Source organism: Typha latifolia, chromosome 13 (genome assembly GCF_019914945.1).
Source record: "Typha latifolia isolate L0001 chromosome 13, TyphaL0001v2, whole genome shotgun sequence".
Classification (NCBI taxonomy): Eukaryota; Viridiplantae; Streptophyta; class Magnoliopsida; order Poales; family Typhaceae; genus Typha; species Typha latifolia.
In genome coordinates this window covers 5,620,957-5,643,898 of record NC_133098.1, presented here as the reverse complement: position 1 = coordinate 5,643,898, position 22,942 = coordinate 5,620,957, and the positions used below count along the sequence as shown (strand labels likewise).

At 40.6% G+C, this 22,942-nt stretch overlaps 1 protein-coding gene across 2 annotated transcripts; it reads left to right on the top strand.

Moving 5' to 3' along the window:
• The first annotated feature begins 3,904 nt into the window (after positions 1–3,904).
• On the top strand, positions 3,905–21,906 carry LOC140799866 (uncharacterized). 2 transcript variants are annotated; one of them, XR_012111086.1, is made up of 3 exons: positions 3,911–5,344; positions 6,389–6,436; positions 21,518–21,906. XR_012111086.1 is itself a non-coding variant. In XM_073154372.1 (2 exons), the coding sequence occupies exon 1, from the start codon at positions 4,039–4,041 to the stop codon at positions 5,329–5,331; it is 1,293 nt and encodes a 430-aa protein (XP_073010473.1). In that variant the 5' UTR covers positions 3,905–4,038; the 3' UTR covers positions 5,332–5,344; positions 21,518–21,906. The 2 variants fall into 2 exon arrangements, 1 of the variants encoding a protein (XP_073010473.1); XM_073154372.1 differs by lacking the exon at positions 6,389–6,436 and having other exon boundaries at positions 3,905–5,344.
• Positions 21,907–22,942: the final 1,036 nt, after the last annotated feature.

Sequence of the window (22,942 nt, the reverse complement as noted above, 5' to 3'; positions counted from 1 at the left end):
GTCCAACTTTAACTTATTTTGATCTTGTCATGAAAAAAATATAAATATTTAATGAGCTCAACGCTTAGCAAGTAATCCCACCCTATCTATAAATATGTCTAACGATAGAAAAATCAACAAGTGATAAATATAACATAGTGCATAAGGGATCATAACTCATATATAATATTTTTCTCAAAATAAATACATTTCAAAAAATTTCCAAAATGTATAAATCATGAATATTGCAATAACTTGCATTTCTGAATAAATCACTCTAAAAACATAATTTATATTTATTAAAATTAATATCTTGGATGCCCGACAAACTAATAAAATGACATATTATCTCTTTAATAAGTATTCGGACCCGTGTCCACATCGTACTACTAGTCACCATCGGGATGGTGCCTAAGACTTCTCTAGATAGTCTATCCGTCTAGGGTCATAGTAGGTACATCTACAGTACCTTACTAACTTTTCTACTAGCCGTTGAATAAAATTAGAGTTATTAGGATGAAAATTCAAGAATCTTTTTCTAATCCCACTAGAGTCACTTGGTAGCACATTGCAACGTTACATTCAAAGAATATTTTCCCTAGACTTATCTATCAAAATGGGTTCAAAATAAACCCAAAATATCTCTTTCACTAGTATAATTCATTCTGACCCAATCCAAATTAAATCATGACCATTTACATCTAGATTTTTCATTTTTATCAAAGGAGTCATTATACATAAATTAAATAATGCATAGATATCAATGCGTTTTGAATCAAGTAATTTTTAAACTTATACAACACTCTAACAGCATGATTAACCTTTATATCTTATTTGCTGAAAGAAAAATAGGATAAATATCTAAAAATCCAATCTATCTAATTATCCAAAAGAGATTATTCTAAAAATAAATTTCTGATTCTTAATCATGAATACTAATAGTAATTAAAAATTTACATGAATCAATAAAATTTAATCATGAATGTCTAATTATCATTATTTTTAATGAACCAATAAAATATAACCATGAATGTCTAATTATCATTATTTTTAATGAGCCAATGAAATATAACCATGAATGTCTAATTATCACTATTTTTAATGAACCGATAAAATTTACAAACAAAAGAGATAATGAATATTCAAGCATCTTTTAATAGATTATATCTAATAAAAAAAATTACTACTAGTTTTCTCTGGATTAAAAAAACAAAATATAAGCAAGAAACTTGCCTCTCACGCTTATTCCAAAATCTGATTTTTAAAATTTTCTTAAAAGTCACGATTTTCGAAGCAACCTTTTTCTTCCCTCCTTTTGACCTAACTGCTACTACAGTACCATGCATACTATCATATTATAGCAACAGACCCTTTTTTGTTTCTTTTTTTCTTAACTTCCTTCTTCTTCCTTCTTTCTCCCTTTTTCTTCTTCTTCCTTTGTTGCACTCCCTTGCTGCCGACACCAAAGTCTACGGCCACCAAAATCCGCTCTCTCTCTCTCTCTCTCTAAAGTTTACGGTTTCTCTTCTCTATATTTTTTTCACTACATAGTATATATATAAAGAAATAAATCCTAAGGAGATATGGGTCTAGTTTTCTTATCTATTTTCTAATAGGAGTTCCATATGGGTTAAGGATAAGTGCATTATCTCCTTATTGTCATATATATATATATATATATATATCGGTTATTACAACCTTCTTTTGTCTCGCCTCGTCCATATTTTGGATGCTTTCCAGAGTAGCCTTCTTTCCCTCCTTGCCATCTGCCAAAACGCCCCCTTCGTCGATGCTATCCCCCAAATCCTCTTCATCTCTTTCGATGACGACTAGTTTGGATAGTCTCGGTAGAAATCCTAGTTAGCCTAATCGTCGAGGAGATGCTAGTGGAGGAGATGGCAATCCACCATTCACTAGAGCCTCCTAAGCTACGACAAAGATTGCAATTTAAGTGGATGCCTAATCTAGTTCAGATAGGGGTGAAAATAGATCGGATACGGATCGTATAGTGCTCAACCCATATTCGAATTCATATTTTTAGTTTGGATACAGATTCAGATACGGATATTGGACGGATAGAACATTTTAAAATCATATCCTAACTAAACGAATACGGATAATTTTCGGATAGAGGATCGGATCTTAAACGGATATTGATTGAATTTAAAATAATTATAATATTTTATTTAGATATAATTAATACAAAATTATTAAGAGTTTTACGACAAATAATTTTTTTTGTATGTCAAATTTATAAAATTAGAGAAATTAATCTCTATAAATAATATATAACGTATTATTAGTAACAATATTAATATTTATTATTTAAATAAGCAAACTAAAAATTGTAAATTATTTAAAAAAATAAGCAAGTAAACGGATATCTGATATTCGTATTCGAATCCGAAAAATATATCCGACTCGTATCTGAATCCGTATCCGAATTTTTTTCAAAAATTCTATCTGTATCTGAATCCGTATCCGAATCGGATAGAAATTTTTTATCCGAATCTAATCTGAATCGGGTCGAATAGCGGGTCGGGTCGGAATTAATCCGACCCGTTTTCACCCCTAGGTTCAAATCCAAGGACTTCTTCGTGAGCCATGGTTGTCGAGGAGCGAGTTTGGATGGGTTTGAGACCAAAATCTCTTTGTGTAGGAGTCAAAGGTGGCAGCCTTCTCATGTCTCTAAGAACCTAGCTTGTTGTGGGCTCAAGCGAGGATGGCAGAGGTAATTGCGAAGAAAGATAATCCTCAGCTCTTATTACGGGTGCAGCACCGACGGGAACAAAGGGCTTGTTGTTCACATTCATGTTTCTTTGCATTTGTGTTTGCCATTTTTTAGTATGATAACATCTTTAGTTCAATACATGTTTTATTCAATTGTGTTGGATTTGATGTGTTTGAATTCTGTGATCTTATGAATCCTACATGGTTGTGTTTTGGGTGTTACCTCTTTGTTTTTAATCCTTCTTTTCCTTGAGGGTCTACACATTGATCTTCTAAAACATTTAGAACCAAGAATTTTTCCAAATCATATGTTTGAAAGGTAGGTTATACACTTGCTATAATATATTGAAAAGTGGAGGTCTAGAAAGGATGTATCTTGTTATTAGGTAGCTTGTTTTAGTAGCTAGTCCTAGTCAATATCTGACGGAGATGCATAGATCTATAATTTAGATATAATTTTTTTTAGATTAAGGAGCAAATATAAATAATTAATTGATTATATTTAAGATTTGATTTGCATCCGATATGAATCTATATATCCGTTTAAGATTCGATCCATATCTGTTTAAGATCTGATCCTTTATTTGAAAATTATTAAATTCATATCTAAAAATTATTTGAATCTGTTTAGTTAGGATATGATTTTAAATTTTGTTATCTATCCAATATTCGTATCAGGACTATAAATATGGATCCGAATGTGAGTTGAGCACTATCCAGATCCATTTTCACCTCTATAATAATAATTTTAATCTAAATTTTTTTTTAAGGATTGGGTTGTTACAACGCTACCATTCAAGAGAGAGAACTAAGGCAGTTTATGTTCAACTAAGAGAGTCCTCGTGAAAGGGAGCTATACTAAAGGATGACCCAAGAGCATCGGAGATACTTGCATGGACCCATGATTTTCTAAGTTTATGGCATTCTTTGTATACTTTGCATTTGATTAATCAGAGAATCGCATTACTATTTAAAAGACTTGGCCCGTGACAACATCAAGCCTTGGATTAAGCCTATCCAGAGATCGAAACTCTGATAAATAATGTTAATTGTGGCAGCTAATTAAAGAATATTTCTAAAGCTGTTTTATTTTTTAAAAAAGTTTTAGGTAAATCTCTCTGTTTTTATCTCTTTTTTTTTTTAAAAAAAATTTAACTCTGTTTTTATTTTGTAAGCACAGAGCAAATCATCTTAATGAGGAAGAACAAAAATAATCCATATTTGATCAAATGTCGCTTCTTCCCGGTCATACCACAGGGGGGATAACCACTGTTCGGACGTTATCGAAACCAATCCTATCCAATCCAATACCGCGATTCTCCGGCCACCATGCTGACGCCACTCACTGCCATCCACTTCCCTCCCCAAACCCCATCCCTCTCCCTCCCTCCTCTCCTCACCCTCCGCCGACACTTCCGCTCCCCCTCCCCATTCCCCATCCTACCCCTCAAACCACCAATCCCCGTTTACCTCTCCGCCGCCGCCGACCACCACACCTCGCCTGCGCCGCCGCCGCAGCAGGAGGTGTCGGCGGAAGTCGACATGGTCCGCGGCCGCGACGGGGTGTGGTCGGCCCGCTCCCCGAGCGTCGTCGTCCTGTGGGATCTCGACAACAAGCCGCCCCGCGGTCCGCCCTACGCCGCCGCCTCATCCCTCTTCCGTGCTGCCTCCCTCCTCGGCCGCGTCGTGGAGATCTCCGCCTACGCCAACCGCCACGCTTTTTCCCACCTCCCCGGCTGGGTCCTCGATCAGCGCCGCGAGCGCCGCCAGCTCGACCTTCTCGAACGCCGCGGCCTCGCCGCCCCCTCCGAGCCGTACGTCTGCTCCGTCTGCGGCCGCCGCTGCTCCACCCGCCCCGACCTGAAGCGCCACTTCCTCCAGCTCCACGAGCGCGAGCGCCAGAAGAAGCTATCCCGGATGCGATCCCTCAAGGGCAAGAAGCGGCAGCGGTACCGCGAGCGGTTCATCTCCAACAACCACAAGTACGAGGAGGCGGCTCGGGAGTTGCTGACCCCGAAGGCCGGGTACGGGCTCGCCTCGGAGCTAAGGCGGGCCGGGGTGTTCGTTCGGACGGTGGAAGATAAGCCGCAGGCAGCGGACGCGGCGCTGAAGCGCCAGATTCGGCACTCAATGGCACGGGGAGTAGATTGGATGGTGTTGGTGTCGGATGATTCGGATTTCGTGGAGATGATGAGGAGAGCACGGGAGGCGGAGCTGAGGACAGTGGTGGTTGGGGATGGGCTGAGAGCATTGGGGAAAGTGGCGGATATATGGTTGCCCTGGGATAGGGTGGAGAGCGGGGCAGTTGGCGAGGAGACGATTCAGGATGGGTGGAGGAGGAAAGAATACAAAGAGATGGAGGAAGAGGAGGGATTTACTAAGGTTAGCGAATTCTATGACGATGGTGATACAAGAGATTTAGACGATGTGGTTGATCAAATTCTAGCAAGGAATTCTGGGTCTCTTGATAGGAGGATATCCATGTTTTCGGAGGAAGAGGTGGTGAATGAGGGTACTGATCGAGAGGATCTTGAGGAGGATGGTTTTGACCGTTCATCAAAACCTGGTGAAGAAGACCTGCTTTGGGACAGTGAGGATGAGGAGGATGATGTCTACATTTGATCAATACAACCAGGTAAAAATGATAGCTAATAAATGTTTAATTCAGTTATTTAATTCTCCTGCATTTCTATATGTTCCTACATAGTGGTATTTCTATTGGTAGAAATTTTAATGCACATTACATTCTCTTGTCAAGAGAAATTTCCCTTATTACGCATTAAGCAGAAGAAGAAACATAAGAGGGAGGAGGCAAGGTTGGAAATTTCTTTGTAAAAGAAAACACTTGGCTTTTTGTCTAGTTAATTTGAGTGGTAGGTTACTACTTAGAGAGCCTATAAAAAGTGGGCTTCCCCCATTGTAAACTAAGCCAAATCATATAAAGTGAAGCTTTCCTTAAAGGCTTATTTTTTTGTCTTGTCAAATGTGATACTAGTCTATCTTTACTACTAATCGGCCTACCCTCAACTCTTCCAATCAATCTATCAAATATTAACACTTACCATATGAGTTGTTGAAATTATTATATTTTTTTCCAGTAAATAGTTGTACATGATTTGCCCCAAAATACATAGCTACACAATTTCAAACCTATAAGCTTATGCACAACTCAACATGTGGGTCTTATCGTATATGCAAGCAATTTTGACCCATGTGATTTCTAAATCATTTGTTATTATATTGGTTTGTAAGTAGAGTTGTAAAAAGATTCATACTAGACTTAATCATCCTTGATTTGATACTAAGAAATATATTCAACACTGTTAAGATGCATGGTTTGAAATATTGGCCAATGACGATCCGAAACAACAGTCAAAACTAGAAAGGTTACTAGTTTCAGTAGGTTTCGTTGGTATCAACCGATACTCGGCCATACGAGCCATGTCTTGGCCAATATGTAGGCCATATTGGCCATGCTTTTTTATGAAAAAAATGTTGGGCTAGATTCAAGACGGATTTTATCGAACGTTAGAATCCCATTGATCGTAAGGGAACCAGGTCGGTCATAGGTTAGTTTAACAAATTGTACGTAGAGCTAACTAATTAGAGGAGATCGGTGAGTCTAAAGATGTTCCTCAATGATGTGAGTTTTCTTCTTCTCCTCTCTATTTTTTTGTAGGACCTCTACACAACATCTGCTCTACGAAGGTGGCTGCAAGCATTGCTGGTAAAAGTAGTGTTTTTTGTCAACAACCAACTTTCTCCACAAACTCGCTACTTTGAGATAGTAGATTGAATTTATCATTTTTATTAAATTTGTATGATTTTTCCTATATTTATTTAAATTCTTTTATAAGTTTACGTAATTTAAAAATAGCCTCATACTAAAACAATCGATATAGATCGATAAATTGTTACAATCAAATAAATATTGTCTTATACAAAGATTGATATGGCCAATAGAGTCGATACACATTGTATATCAATACCGATACTGATACTTAGTACATTTATTTTATCATTTACTATTACATTGTCTACCAATACTGATATGTTGAGTTTTGAGTTAACAACCAACATTTATGGGAAATTTGTTGTCCTTGGTTCAATTGGACTCACGTTATATTGCTTTATTTAATGTTCCAACTTTGGGTAACCCAACTAGGAGCATTTAAAATTGGAGCACCTATCTTTATTGAAGATCATTGGCATGAGCCAAAACAGATAAGCATTGACATTAAAACTCTTTGGCATATAGTTTCATTCTATGAAGCATGGATACGAATACAGAATACAGAGATACGAATACGGAGATACGATAAATTTTGAAAAGTAGGATACAAATACGGAATGGATACACCAATAAATAAATAATATATTTTTAATCTATTGTCAACCAATATAACATATGGTAAAAAATGATGATAAGATAAAAGGAAAGAAAGCTATCGATTTAGTATTTACATGCCTAAAACTTTATAATAATATTATAATAGAAACTGATATGAAACTCAAAATGTTAGTGAAATATTAAAACCTACTTCAACTATTAATCTACAATTAATTTGAATCTTTAAATGGTTTAATTCATTATCAAATAAACAAAGCCTTAAAATAACCTAAAGGATTGGATAATCGTACGTATATATAAAGTATATGTTTTATATCATCTTATTAGTATAATAAAGATTAGATGGTCAGGAAATGTATAGGAGCTGTATCCCACAGTATCGGAGCCATATCCCTCTATATTAGAGCCGTATCAAAAATTAAAATTAATTTTCTTAATTCGGATACTCCTCTAGCCATATCTAATATGTATTGGGCCGTATCTGTACCGTATTGGATATCGGTATAGAGGGGTAAATAAAGTATTCATGCTTCATAGGTTGCATTCTATATTAGGTTCATTTTATCTAATAAGTAGATGTTATCTAAATTCAAGATAAATAACTTATATATAAGTTCATTCCAGCTAAGTTCTTTCATTTTTCACATTTTAATGAACTCTTTAGCCCTTTTTGGTTGATGTAAGAAAAACTCAGAAATTGATCAATAGTCTGATACTTTGATTGATGGTAGGTCTAACGGTCTTTATGTTTTACTCATTCAGCAATTTGCGTTGGATGAATCTTTTGTAAAAGTTATGTCAATTCATTTATGTGAAATTTCTATTTTAGTTTTTATAAAACTAAGACTCATTTGCCTGCCGTAATCAATGGATTTGGAGGACCTTGTTTTCTTTTTTCAAATAGGAAGTACATGTGCATTCTTACGGTCTTACAGTAAGGGGAATATTTGTTATTAGACTTCATCCTCAAACTACCTGATATCAGATCTTGTTCCTACTGAAAACTTTCATGCTCAGAGTTTGGTGAGTTCTGTGAAATAACTAAAATTTCCTATAAGAATTCTATCCATTTGTTCATTTCACTCTTATAATTTACCTATTGGAAGTAGTCGACACTAGACAGTGTTCTTTTAACCCACAATGGAGGATGCATGATCAACTAGGTACCATCCCTCTTTCTTCCTTTGGTTACTCGCATTCAGTACTCCATTCCTTTCATCAATTCTCAGATTCTCACATACCCATTATTATTAATGATTCCTCCTTTGGTCAGAATATATTACAAAACTTTTGCTTTGAGATATTGTAGACATTATTGACTTGAATTATGTACTCTGTGGAAGCAACCTTTACTTGGTATTTGAGTAGTAATTGTCATATCTAAGATGTAGTTAAGGTAACCATTAATAAATTGTGTATGCCCAAGAATTTTAGTCTGCACAAATCTTGAAATACTAGTCTCTTTTGTTTTTCAAATGCATGATTATATAGTCCTATAAATTGAATAAGTAGTCTGATGAATCTAACTATTGATTTTCACTCATCTCATTTCAAAAAAAAGTATGTACGTTATACAGAATGACAATAGCTATCCTAGTATCTATACATAAGTGTTGTTGTCAGTTAACAAGGTATTTTTCTTTTGTTGTGATCAACTTATCAGTTAACAAGTTAAGCTCCATTCAATGTATGCTTTGTTTAGTGCTACTGAATTACATAGTAGATGAGTTATCTGTTAATTAATTGGCTCATTGTTCTAAACAACTATGTACAAATGAAAATCCTTTACCATCTAGAATTTGCTGGTTTCTAGCAGTTACATCTAAGAATTTCATTTGTTTAACGCTATTACCCTGTTATGGAGTGAGGGGAATCAGGCATATGCTACCTGTACCATGAAAGTATAAAACTACAAGGCTAGTTAGTGAGTAGAGTTATTTACCTTGTTTAGAAAAGTTTGGCTCATAGATGTAAAGAGAGACGCTCCAAAAGTTGCTGTACATATAAAAAAAACCTAGATGAAAGAAAAGGATGGTGGCCTTTAATGTAGAAAGTTTATTGCATCTTTCAAGCACAAATAATAGAAAGAACAAAAAGGACTACCATCTTTGCTATGCTTGTTGATTGTTCTTGAAAGGAAAGAAAGTTAATCTCCCATATTCTAAGAGAACATTGGATATAGTAATTATCAAGTAATGTTTAGATTATGAACCCTTACTGAGAAATGGAGATCTGGTTATGAAAGGTTTCCTATTCCCTTATGCTAAGGCTAGACTCAACCTAATCATGTTCCCTAAAGGAACCTACTCTGATTAAATTGGCTAACTAGGGAGGGAACATATAATTATGGTTTTATACTGCAATGTATGGGATAAACATAATCTGTCATGCTATCCAAGTAAGAAAGCCTCGGCCTTTGATGTCATATTGGACATTTGATGGATTTTACCATTTCCCTACAGTGATGGTAAGCATGTGGAGATACCATTAGCCATTAGGTTGATCTTGAAAAGATCTTTCCAAGTTCTGACCACTGTGATTTGAATTTCATACATATATGCAACAAGATACAGGTGATTGACTTTTCTGCCATGTCGAGAACAGTAGAGCTGACGATACGTTCAGATAGCTTTCGACGATACTATTTGATCGACATTTGTAACAATTATAACAATTTATTCTTACGATTTATATTCGACTATTTTATTTTAATAAGCTTCAGATTTTTCGTTTCAGCATCAAATACGAATTTTGTGATCATTTGAAGACTATTATTTCGTTATAATATGATGAGGGAAAATACTCTAGAAATTAGTGATCGGTTAAATACTTAAATCACATTGTGCTATGGGGTAGATCGCAAACATGCCCTATGATGGTACAAATAATCCACCAATATTGGCATAATACAGAAGAGTCTAATCAACAAACCTTAGTTCATGGACAAGATTAGTAAATTGGGGATGAAAAAGAAGGGAAATATTGAGGTGAACAGTACCAAAGGTTATGGATCAATGAAATATAGTCAGATATTGACATGAGTGGTAGCAACCAGAATGGGACCACAAGAAAAATTACATGATGAAGGTCATGGCATAAGATAATTATACTGATGAGTAAAAGGTTAACATAGGAGGAACTACAAAGGAGATCAAAATTATTGAAAACCATGGATTCAAGGAACAATTTTGGTGACATGATTTGAGAAATCAGTATATGGATACTGTTGGTACCCTTGGTAATAGATCGAGTTATAGGTTGATGGGTTAAAGTGGAGGAGGAGGATAGGTTGAAATTGTGAGGGAAATCTATGATGAATTGCAACAAAATAAATTCTCTTTTGGAGGGACCCTAATCTCCTATGAGATACTTTTAGGGATTTCTACCTGATTCCTCATTCATTATAGATGTCTTATATATAACAGATTATAAGGGACCTATTTAAGAAAGAGGACATAAGGTAATTTGAAAATAAGGAAGTTAAGAAAGTCATAGTGAATGTAACATTCCTTTCCCCATAGCAAAAGCCCTTGTCCTCAAGGGTCCAAATCTGAAAATGTGCTCTAGTTTTTTTGCTTCTTCCCATGTTGCATCAGCTGGGAATAGTCCTTTCCAATGGAGCGGTTGCTGTCCATGTCAAAGTTTACAATCTAAAATGGCTTGTGGGAGAGGATGAAGTTTATTGGTGGTTGAGTGCAAAGCAGGCAATTCATGGATCTGTATTATATTAATTTTATTTCTTTAATTGAGAGGATACATGAAAAATAAGATGAATTTTGGACTTTGATGTTGGTTCCAAATGATATGCCACTTTACCAATCTGTGGCTAGCACTTTATACGTACCAAAGTATGGGGGGATAATTTCAAATTACAACAAAATTCTGGCGAAGATTAGTGATAAAATTTACATCACAATTAAACGTAACCACCAATTTCAAATTGTTGTTCTTGATGTTGTCATACACCATTTTATGCGTTCTTGAGCTACTGATAATTCACAAACATCCTGTAAAGGTTGATCTCATTATTTTAAAGGTGGTCTATCGAAACCACATGAGTAAGTCCCATGCTCATAGGAAAGTATATTGGAGTCTTTCTTCCATATACAACTTTGAAAGGTGTCCTTTTTGTGGCTGTATGATAGCTAGTTTTATAACAATACACTACCCATGGAAACCAAGTGACCTACTCGGGTTTTGAGCTAGTAAAACAATAAAGACACATTGCTAGGGTACGATTGACCACCTATGTCTGTCCATCCATCTTAGGAGGATATGCATAACTGAAATAATCAAACTCTTTAGTAGTAAAAGTGAGATCTCCATTACTAACTATTGTGCAAAGCATACCATGTAACTTAAAGATTTCACAAAAAAGACTTGAGCCACGGATTGAGCTGTATGTGGATGAGTAATGGGATTAAAGTGACCATACTTAGAGACACAATCTACAATTACAAAAATAATAGATTTCCTTTAAACTAAAATTTATAGAAATATCTTCACATATATGATATGGGGTTAAGAAGTCCTGGTATGTTCTGCCCTATGATGTTGACAAATTTCGTGAGATTTAATATGATTTCAGACATTAGTACACATCATGCACTATGTTTTTTGGACACTAGTGCAAGTTTTATGGAGTTCTTCATAAAAACTCGAGTGAAACTCTATGGCTGTGCTGAATAAAAGAGAATCCTTGCTTAGACAAATCCAATTCTGAAAATTAAGGGTGACAACTTTTGACCCAAGGCAATAATTTGAGACAAATAAACACAAACTTGAAGGCTTTAAACATGTTTGGTTTAATATAATTGGGTTGGGTTATAAACAGATTGGCCTACCTAACCCAATCATAAACGAGTCATGTCCATGTTTAGTACCTCAACCCATTTAAATTATTTGTTTATGACCTACCAATGAATCTTTGATCTGATAATCTGTTTATGATACAATAGCTCGATTATAACCATTTATAACTCGTTTATGATCTGATATTCTATTTAATGATATGTTAACTTGATTGTAACCCAAATAACCCATTTATAACTCATTTATAGCGTGAATACAACTGTTTATAACCCGAATAAATCTATTTTTAACATGAATGAACCCAGTTATAATTCGAATAACTTATATAAATTCATATAACATATGCAACTTGATAACATGTTCATGACCAATGTAATTCATTTAATAAGTGGGTCATGTTCATGATTGATATCCCAACCTGTTTGATAGATGTATTATGTTCATGTTTGTGTTGGCTTAAACTTGACACAACTCGCCCCGACCCTATTGGTATTCTATTTAGAGAGTCGATGGAATGGTTTCCTTGTCAATAATTTTGATATTGTTGAAAATGCAATTGATCATAGTCGGCAGGAATGAAATAGGCATACAACAATTGCTTCACTCGAGTCCAATATTTAAGTGGTGATTTGTTTGGTCGAACATGAGTCATTTGTAGTTGATCTCGCCATATGGAAGCTCCTCCCTTTAGCTTGCATGCCACTAATTTGACTTTCTTTTCCTCCTTGATCTCTATGTAATCAAAAAAGCACTCCGCCTCAGGAATCTAGTCAACAAAATCTTTGACATGTAATTGACCATTAAAAATGAGAGATCTACCTTCGTATGAAGATTATGTTCATGAGGATCACAATGTGCTCTCCCCACCCTTCTTGGATTACATTTAATAGAGATATCTTCTAGTTGGTCGTGGCCAGAATTTTCATTATATGCCAGACGACGAGGATGGATGTTGTCTCATTTTGTAAAGAAGGCTTAATGTTGGCTCTGTTAATTACAACTGATTTTTTTCCTTCATTGAGTTGAGGAAGACAACTGGTTTTTTTCCTTCTTGAAGTTGGCTGATTGCATAGAATGTTAGGAACATGTTTTATGAATTCTGCATTGCAACATACTGACATAGAATGTTAATAACCTCACTAGAATAAATTTGATAGTTTGATAGCATCTTGTATTGTTGACTTGTGTTAAACTGTTTTGATGTTAGTTTCCAATGCATAAAATATTTTGATTGATATGCTGTATTGTTATATTAAAAATACAGAGTGAAGGTACATTTCTTGCAAATATATGGGTGTGGAATCTAATCTTGCCCTAAGGTGAATGGTTAGCATCTTATTAGATAATATTTATGGATGAGGTCAAGCTGAGAAAAAAAAACTCTATGCCTAAATGACCAAAATCAACTTAATGGAAAAGTGAAGGCAACTATTTATAGACATGAAGGCGACGAAGAAAATGATGAGTCATTTTATTAAGCTTTGCACCAATGTTTTGTTAATAGATGGGATAGAAGTCCTTCGCCTCTATTGTTTAGTATACTCTTCAAATCTGGGATAAATTCAATATTCTAATAAAATTTACATAGTTTCCATTGGGCTTTGTTCTTTTACGTAACTTTTTTTTTTTTTTTTGAAATATGAGCTATATTTAGCTGGCTTAACTCCCGTGTGGGGTTAAGGCGTCAAAATTTAGGCAGTTACAAAATTCGGGGGGAATGTGATCATTCGGCCTTAACAAGACGGCCTGAGACGCAGTCTTACCCCGTTTGGCCGCCCAGTCGGCAGCACGGTTGGCTTCTCTGTATACATGAATGAGTCGATAGTTTGGGTAAGAGCTGAGTAAGGATTTGCACTCAGCAACCGAGCTCTGCCTTCATGATCCGCACCAGCTCTAGTGAATCTGATTCTACCTCCACCGGTCTTTGCCCCTTAGCCAGGGTTAGCCCGAGCCATAGGGCCCTGCCCTCGGCTAGTAATGCCGAGTTTCCCGGCGTGGGCTCCCAAGCTACCTGCATGAGTGCGCCATCTGCTGACCTGAGCACGGCTCCAGCTCCCGCTTGATAGTCGCCCGGTGAGTAGGCGCCATCCACGTTCACTTTGATCCAGCGGGGGGTGGGGCCAACCATCCTGCATTCTTTCCTTGGTCTAGTAGGCTTGAGCATTGGCCGGGTTGGTTTGGCGTAGTCCCGAGCGAGTTGCACCGCTTTGCGCACTACCGTTTTCGCCTGGTCATTTTCTCCTCGGAATACCCGAGCATTCCGTTGTTTCCACACCGTCCAAAGGGTTGCTGTGATGAGGGCCTTGCATGCAGTGTCCTTTGCGTCGTCGCTATCCCATTCCTGGCAAAGCCAGTTTGGTCCTACGTGGCACCCGTCAGTTGATGTCCAATCATGTTCATGTGCTAGCTAGGCCCACACCTCCAGCACATATCTGCATGAGAAGAATAAGTGGTCTATCGTTTCCGGATGGATGCCACACAAGGCACAATTCTCGTCAGGCCCGATTCGAAGCCCATGTAGGTAGGCCCGGGTGGGCAATTTGCCCCAGTAGAGTTTCCATGCAAACATATGAACCCGCGGCGCCAACGGGAGCTGCCATAACACTTGCCAACCTTTCCATCTAGGCTGGCAGCTGGGTTGAAGGTAGGTGTAGATGGACTTTGCTCGTGGCTCGCCTTCCCGGTGGGGCCACCAGATCCATCTATCTGGGCTCGTGGTCATCATATTTAAGGTCATGGTGATTTCGAAGGCTAGGTCCGACCCGACATCGGTCAGTAGTCTTGCACTTGGCCAGCCTTTCCCCGGGGTCAGGTCGCTCACCATCAGCTTCTCGCCCAACAGACAGGGGTGCATGCAGCGCGGTTGCCGGGTCCATGGTATCGGTGAGACCCATGGGTCTATTGCAGCCCGCGTTGATCGGCCATTGCCCACCAACTTGCGGCAATCTTCTCGCATGGATATGGCAGTCCCGGTTAGGGCTCGCCATACCCAGGAGGCCTTGGGTGGCGTGCTCGGATCCCATGGGTTTAGCACACCATATTTTGTCGTTAGGATGCGAACCCATGGCTTATCTGCCTGATTCAGCACTTGGAAGAGCAGCTTCCCGGCGAGTGCCGTACGTGCCAACTTGAGCTTTCTTATGGCCAGGCCGCCTTCTTCCTTAGGGCTCGTTGCTTGTATCCAGCCGATGAGGTGCATGCCGCGTCTGCTGCCGTTTTCCCATAGGAAAGCTCGGGCATTCTTGGTAATGGCTTCTAGGACTGAGTCCGGCAGCCATGTGCTGCGCCCATTCCAGTACGTGGGGATCGCCAGCATAGTGGCGTTGATGAGCGCGAGCCTGCCGGCCATCGAGAGGACTCCCCTTTTCCAGCCCGCTAGCTTCTTTGCAACTCGATCGACTAAGTGGCTATGCTCCTTCACCTTGATGCGTTGGCTTGAGATTTGGACACCAAGGTAGGTGAAAGGCATGCAGGCTGGTCTTAATCCAAGGGAGTTGCAAATTGCTTCCTTCTCTTCAGGTTTGATCCATTGTGGCAGGAAGAGCTCTGATTTTTCGAGGTTGACCTTCTGGTTTGTCAGCCGGGAGTACTCCTCTAGGCAGTCGAGGATCGCCGACCCGGTGAGGGGCGTAGCTTGGGCTGTGACCAGTAGATCGTCCGCATATAGCATATGGGTTAGCTGGACGTCACCCATTCTGAACCCGGAAAGCTGGCCAGATGCTGTCTTTTTGTTGAGTAGGCTCGTCAGATTTTGGGAGACCAAAATGAAGAGGTATGGCGATAGTGGGTCGCCCTGCCGAAGGCCGCGGTGTGGCAGCAGCCACTTTGTCTGCGTTCCGTTGATCTGGAAAGAGAACCTCGGTGAGGTAACGCATGCCATGATCCAATTGCACCATTGCTCAGGGAATCCCATTCTTGATAGCGTCTGTTGCACCGCAGCCCAGCTGATGCGGTCGAAGGCTTTCTCCATGTCGAGCTTGAGCATCAGCAACGGCGACTCTCTTCTGTTGTGGTGCATCGAGTGTGCTATTTCCTGGGCTGCGAGAGTGTTGTCTGAGATGCTTCAACCGGCAATGAATGCCGCTTGCTCCGGCCCGACAAGCCTAGGAAGGAGGGCTTTCATGCGTTCCACTAAGATTTTAGATATGATCTTGTAGCTGACATTGCACAACGAGATTGGACGGAAGTCTTTTACCCTTGTAGGGCTATCAGTTTTCGGTATCAAGGTCACTAGGGTTCTGCCCCAGTGGTTGGGCATGAAGGCCTGGCGGAAGAAGTGACTTATGGCTTCACAAAGGCCGCTGCCCATGGAATCCCAGAATTTGATGTATACTTCCACCTGCAGCTCGTCTGGACCTGGTGCTTTGCCTCGGGGGAGGTTCCACAAGGCCTTTTTGATTTCTGCCACTGAGACGGTGCTGATGAGTTTCTCAGCTTCTTCTGGCGATATCCTAGGCAGGGGTGGCCAGCTGGGGTGTTGTGTTTTGTTATTGCGTACCGGGCCCCAGAGTTTGCTGTAGAAGGCGTGGAAGGTCTCCTCTACTTCTTCTTTGGTTTGGACCCACCTTCCGTCGTCTTGGAAGATGCCAGAGATCCTATTGCGCTGTCTTCGGATCGTTGCCATGAGGCGGAAGAATTTGGAGTTCCGATCACCTTCTTGCACCCATTTGAGTCTCGATCTCTACAGCCATTTTATATTGATCTGCCTACTGAGGGCAGATTTGAGGTTGTAGAGGCTGCGGAGCCTGCCGAGTCCTTCATCGGGGAGGTTTCTGGCGGCATCCAGCCGCTCGGACTCATCTAACTCCTGGCAGACATCAACTAGCTTGGCTTCAAGGTCACCCACTGCGATTCGGCTCCAGCGTTTCATCTTTGCTTGGAGTTGGCAGATCTTGTGTGTGAAGGCGTGCATGGGATTGCCTCGGCTTCCGCCAGCCCACACTTCCCTCACTATTTGCTCACTCTCCTTGTATTCGAGCCAGAGCAATTCATAGCGGAAGGGACACGCTTTTGGAGGGTTTGTCCTCGGGGTCGACAGCAGCAGTGGGGCATGGTCGGAGGCTGAGCGATCGAGGTGCCTGACTCTGGCCATTGGGTGCAGGCCTAGCCATCTGATATTTGCCAGCACCCGGTCTAGCCTCACCCATATGCGCCGGCTCCCTGCCTGGTTATTGCACCAGGTGTAGGGCAGCCCTTCGAAGCCGAGGTCGCATAAACCGGCTGCTTCGATGAAGTCCGCAAAAGCTTTCCCCTTTGGCCCGAGCTCGATCGTTCCGCAACTCTTCTTCTCATTGGTGCTGAGGTAGGCATTGAAGTCACCTGCCACCACCCAAGGGATGTTTATGGCGGCAAGCTGGAGGAGCTCTTCCCATAGGTATCGCTGTTCTCTTAGGTTGTTGCTTGCATAAACCACCAACATGAGCGCGGTGTTGCCTATCTGGGATGTGAAAACTAGATGGGCAGCGTAGCGTGAGGTTGCTAGGATATCTACCCACCCCAGTTTGGTCTTCCACATTACGATGATCCCACCAGAGCTTCCAACCGCAGGCACGGAGAACCAAGACCAGCATCTCCCCACCGCTTTAGCCACCGTGGCGGCCTTGGCCCAGTCCACATGGGTTTCGAGTAGTACCAGAATTTCCATCCTGTGCTCCCGGTTGAGGTCTCGACATCTGTCCAAAACATCTTTTTTCATGGCGCCCCTACAGTTCCATATCAAGGCTTTATTCATAAGTAAACTATTGAAGGTGTGAGGGGTCCTAGTGCAACCTACCTCTCTTAGAGGTAGGTGCTCTTTCCATGCCTTCTGCAGGCTCGACCGCGTTGCCCTCCATTTCCATGGAAACAGCTTTTGTGTGAGTGGCCGTGGACGGGGCCACCAGGGCCAGTTGCATGTTGGTCTCATCCTCGTCCATGCTGCATTCACCATTATGTTGCTGGGCTGGTAGGAGTGCTTGCCGGACAGTCAACACCAAACCGTCATGCCTCGCCTGAGAGCTGGGATCCTTGGAGGGTTCTGGCTTGGTCCTAAAGCTCGCCATTCCATCTTGGTAGATCTCTGGCGGGTAAGTGGACGTAGACTTCGGCATAGGCGTCTGTCTCCTAATGGTTTTGACGTACGCGGAGCGAGCGGCCCCTGCATGGCCTGAGCCAAGGCGAATGTCAATCCCATTTATGGTGGCTACTCTATTGGCTTGGGCAGTCACTTCGTTTGCATGTGAGCCTGCTGCTTCTTCTCCTTTGCTGTCGCTTCCTATTAATTGGGCATTCCACGTGTCAGGTATAGATTCCTCCACGATAGTTGCTTCCGTGCTTGGTGCAATATCAAGCTCGTTCCTGGCTTTGAAGGCTTGCTTGGGCGCCACTCTTTGTGAGCTTCCATGGCGTGAGGCGCCTGTTCTCCCTACCTTGGCTTTACCTTTGTCTTCTCCTTGGTGTATCGCGCCTTCCTTGGGGTGCGAGCTGCTCTGCGTGCGGGTATGCGGCCAGGCTGTGCTCTTTCCGTTTGTTCGCGGGCTGCCGTTAGGTACTTTCCTCTTGACCTCTTGGTGGTATTTTGGGTGGGTTGACGGAGCATGCTGGCTAGGTGGCCAACTGTACTGCCTTTTGCCATCGCCGTGATCTCCCTTGAATCTTGATTGGTTGTGCCGTTTGGGTGCAGCCTGGGCGGGATGCGCTGCCTCCTCCTTATCTCTTGGTGGCTCTGCTTGGCGGCCTCTGTTGGCCTTCCTTTGGACCGTTAGCCATGGACCGTAAACTGAGCTAGCTTCTGCTGCTTCAGTTTCTTCTGGAGTGATACCTTCATCCTTATTGACCTCTTCATTGGCTGCTTGGGCCTGATCTTTCCCCTTTGGTGGCTTCTCTTCCTTACTAGGCTCCTTGCACAGCTCTTCTTTGTGACCTATTCTTCCACACTGGTAACAGATGGCTGGGATGCTCTCGTAGATGATCGTCTGTTCCAGCTCGTCCTCTTTTGGGCCAAGCCATACTGCTGTTTTCAACGGCTGCGAGAGGTCGATTTCTATGCATACTCGAGCGAAATGGCTTCTGGTGTGGTCCATGGTTGTTTCATCTACTCCAAGAGGTTTTCCAAAGTAAGCTGCAACCTGGATGAGGGCTTCCAACTCCCAGTATTCCTTAGGGAGGTTATGGAATTGGACCCAGGTTGGAGCAGTAGCGAACGCTGCTAGGGATGGTCTGAAATTGTTCTGCCATGGAATCAGTTTCAAAACTTTCCCGGTGATCGTCCATGGGCCATTTGTCAGCACATAGTCCATGTCTTCGTCCTTGTCGAACCGGAATGCATAGAATCCATTATCCATGTCAGAGGCGGAGAATCCTGATATGCCTTGCCATAGTCTCGCTAGAATGCTTTTGAGTCTCTCTAGAGGGAGTCCTCTACCCAGGAACCTCCCAAAGAGGGTTCGCTTCCACTTTTCCCTGCACCTTGCCAGCACCTCTGGGTCGACAATGACACAGTCAGTCGTTTGCTGCTTGAGTTTGGCAAGTATTTCGGCCGGAATCCTCCCTACATTGTCCTTTGGCCGCCTGTTGCTGGCTGCTACAGAGGCCCAGGACTTGGGGTGCATTTGCTCGGTTCCTGGGGGCAGTTGTTCTTCCTTTTCTTTGGCTGGTTTGGATGCCGTTGCTCTTCTGAGGTGGACGTCTTCTCCCCCAGCTGGGGCTGGGGGCTTCTTACCGTCGCCTTCAGCTTCGCCAGAGCTCATTTCACAATATCCCTGATTTCTTTTACGTAACTTATTTGGGCGTTTGTCTTACTAGGTACTATAACAGTTCTTGGATTGGATAAAATTCAAACTGCACTCTAATGCACAAGGACTTAAAGATCATTTTTATGGGAAATAAATGTTTAAAAAGGTTTCCAAATTTGGAGAGAAGAATCTACTGAGAGATGAAAATCAGGAGATCCATTGAAGGTAGGGAAGCTCTTGAATTAAAAAGTGGTGGGTTATCCATGGTATTTGTGCACTAATTCTTCAAAAGTTGTCGCTCCAGTTAATTGAACAACTTTGCTCATCTTCATCTAGTGAGAGGAATTGGAGCACTTATTCATGCATTCAGTGAAAAGAAATAAGATGCCCTACAATGAGCAGAAGATCTATGTTTGTGCATAGTAATCTTTGCCTAATCTTTGCCTTCTCTCTAGGAAATCATTGGATACATGAAAAGGAGAGACCAAGATGTGGGATCTTGGAGAAGTTGCATTTGATTTATTCAATAAAGTGAGTGTATCAGAAATTACAGAGCTCTCACTTGATGAATCAGATTTTGAATCTATCGTATTCATCGATGGCGACAGTGAGGGCGGGGACAAGCAAGTTGAAGAAGAAAAGGAACGATCAATTTAGTATCAACGACTCTTCTTGTTTTATTTTGTCCTAACTCTAATCTTTTTGCGACATTTGGTAGCATTCTCCATAAACTTATTCAGACCAGAGGATAAGTCAATCAAGCAACCTCGACGCTGCTTTAAGCCCAAGAGGTCATCTTGGTATCCTTTTGACCAAGTGATCCTTTTGACCAAGTGGAAAACTGGATCAGTTCAGTCATCCAGTTTTCCACGACGGAAAGACCTTTTATTTGTGACTCCACTGTTCATCCTCGAACCTATGATTCATTATCTCTTCACTTCACGCTCTTTGTTCTATCCTTATTGTGGATGGAATGATATGCATTTCTTAAATACCATATATTGTATTGATTGACGATAGAATGCAAATATATTTATTAACATATCCTCGCTGTATTTGTATCCTGTTTTTTTAAAGGATCTATCGTATCCCTTTCCTATTGTACCCGTGCTTCATAGAATTCATCCAATAGAATTGATCCAATTAAACAATGTACTTATTTGGATTGATTCAATAATCCTACAGGATGAGTTATGTTAGTTTAGATTTATTTGACTTAAGCGAGTCGTGTATAAGAGTGCTCAAGATGGTGAAGAGAGAGAATTCTTTCCGGAATGTTGTATACCCATTGTATTTCTTGTTCTTTTTGTTCGTTCATGTGTACATAGTAAGTTGGTGTTGGGTGAACCATGTATACTCTTATGTTGTAATTATGGTTGTGTTTGTAGCCTTTTTCTCTTGTGATTTCTTTCTCTACATTCTTGCACAGGGAAAAAAGAGGCAAACATTATCCAAGAATTTAGTTGCTAGAGTGATTTGTTCCTAGTGATGTGGAAAGGAGGCCTCTTTACCTATACATACTAGCAGTATCTGCTTGCATCTAGTACCTTTCATTCTGAATCCTCATATTGTTTTTTTAAAGGAAATTTGCATTAGTACTGAACTAATTGAATCATACTACATTAAGAAGTTGCCTTTGTCCTTATTAAGAAGTAATTTCCCGTGGCTGAGATATGATATCTAAACTATTTCCGCTTCACAACATGGCTTAAAGCTGTCTTCTGAGAAAAGCATTGCTTAAAACTGTTTTCTGCCATGTCAGTTCATATTTCTTTTCCATTTATTGATTTATAGCACTTTATTTGGTCGATGGTACCTTTAGAACAGTACCTTCATCTTTCTCTACTTGTCCTCAGGTCAAAGATTGTTGAGCTTTTTGTACTATAGTTTGAAGCAAAATCTAACACAGGCTATATATTTCTCATTGTTGCAGGGCTTTGTCATTCAAAATGCAGTTTTTTCTCTTGTGGTGCCTTCAATCAATGGGCGATAATTAAGAATGGTTAGGTTGAGCTAATGATCGCAGAGTTTGTGTGTGGATTTCAAGGGCTACCAGTTGGTTTACAGATAATGCTGTTTGCTCTGCTCACTCGTTTAGCCATCCCTGTACACAAACAGATAATGCTGTTTGTGTACAGGGAATGAGGAACTTTTAGGATATGATACAGAAACAAGATTTTTTTTACTACATAACATAGTTATTCGTTGTACGAATTTATAGGGCATGTTACGGTGAATAAACAAAACATGTAAGCATATCACAATCCTAACTTGCATCGACCTATATAGATATGAAATGAAGAAGCACAGTAATAAGAAGAATTGCTGCAGCTGACAGGTGGTAAAGTAGAGGTTGGGGGAGGGGAGCCAAGGAATAAAGGGATGCATGTATGCACATATTTGTATAACTAGCTAATGATTGAGTATTAGAACACTCCTGTCTATTCAGCAATGAAGATAACTTATCAATGCAAGATGGTTGCACCACCACTTCTATAAAAGAAACAAAAAAAAATATATAAACCAAAAACAAAATAAAAAATAAAGCAGCAAAGGTGAAAATGATTTTTGTTATCTTATAGATAGGTACAATTTTTTTTTCTTGAAATGGATTAGAAGCTCTAAAGAATGCAAGTGAAAGAGAACCTTGGGATGGCTAGGTGGCAATTCTAGGAAGAGCAATCCCACTTAAGGCGGGTAGCTCCGAGGAAAGGCTCACATGGCAGTCACCCTTTATTTTGAGAGGTTCAGTGCTAAACAAGGCCCTAGCAGGCACGCCAAAATAAGCCCTAGTGGGCCAATCGATCCTTGACGACTTGTTGGTAGTTTCTTAGAGAAGATGAAAGGCTTCACAAAACCTAATTGGTGTTCGTCTCATGTGGGGATACCTTAGCATCCACCCGTTGGCTTGCGGATTCACTCCCTTGCTATATCATCAATTCCTAAAGTGCCACCCCATTTGATGACCACGATTCCCCCCCTCCACTTCCTCCACTTTCTCCCCTTCTTTCAAAGAGTTGCTTATATATAAGAGCCCACATTTATTGTCTTGTGTAGCTTCAATTTGGCTAGCATTCTTTAGAGAAGTGCGTTAAGTAGGATTAGCCTTACTACATACCGCTTCCTCTCCAATCCCCTGTCTACTCTACTCTTATTGATAGGTGTTTCTACTGTGCGGGACATCATGCATCCAGTTCGCTGCTTTTAGTATGGTTTCCAACATTAAGGCAAATCCATGTCAAATATATAAAAGACGTCGCTCTTGACCAATCACTACTTTTTCTTAGGTATAAAAGCTTTTTTTGAAAGAGCACCACAAACATGTAATGGCTTATGGCAACGAGGAGCCCCACTCACC

Coding starts and splice junctions, on each gene's coding strand:
- LOC140799866 (XM_073154372.1), top strand. CDS start 4,039: ATGCTGACGCCACTCACTGCCATCCACTTCCCTCCCCAAACCCCATCC.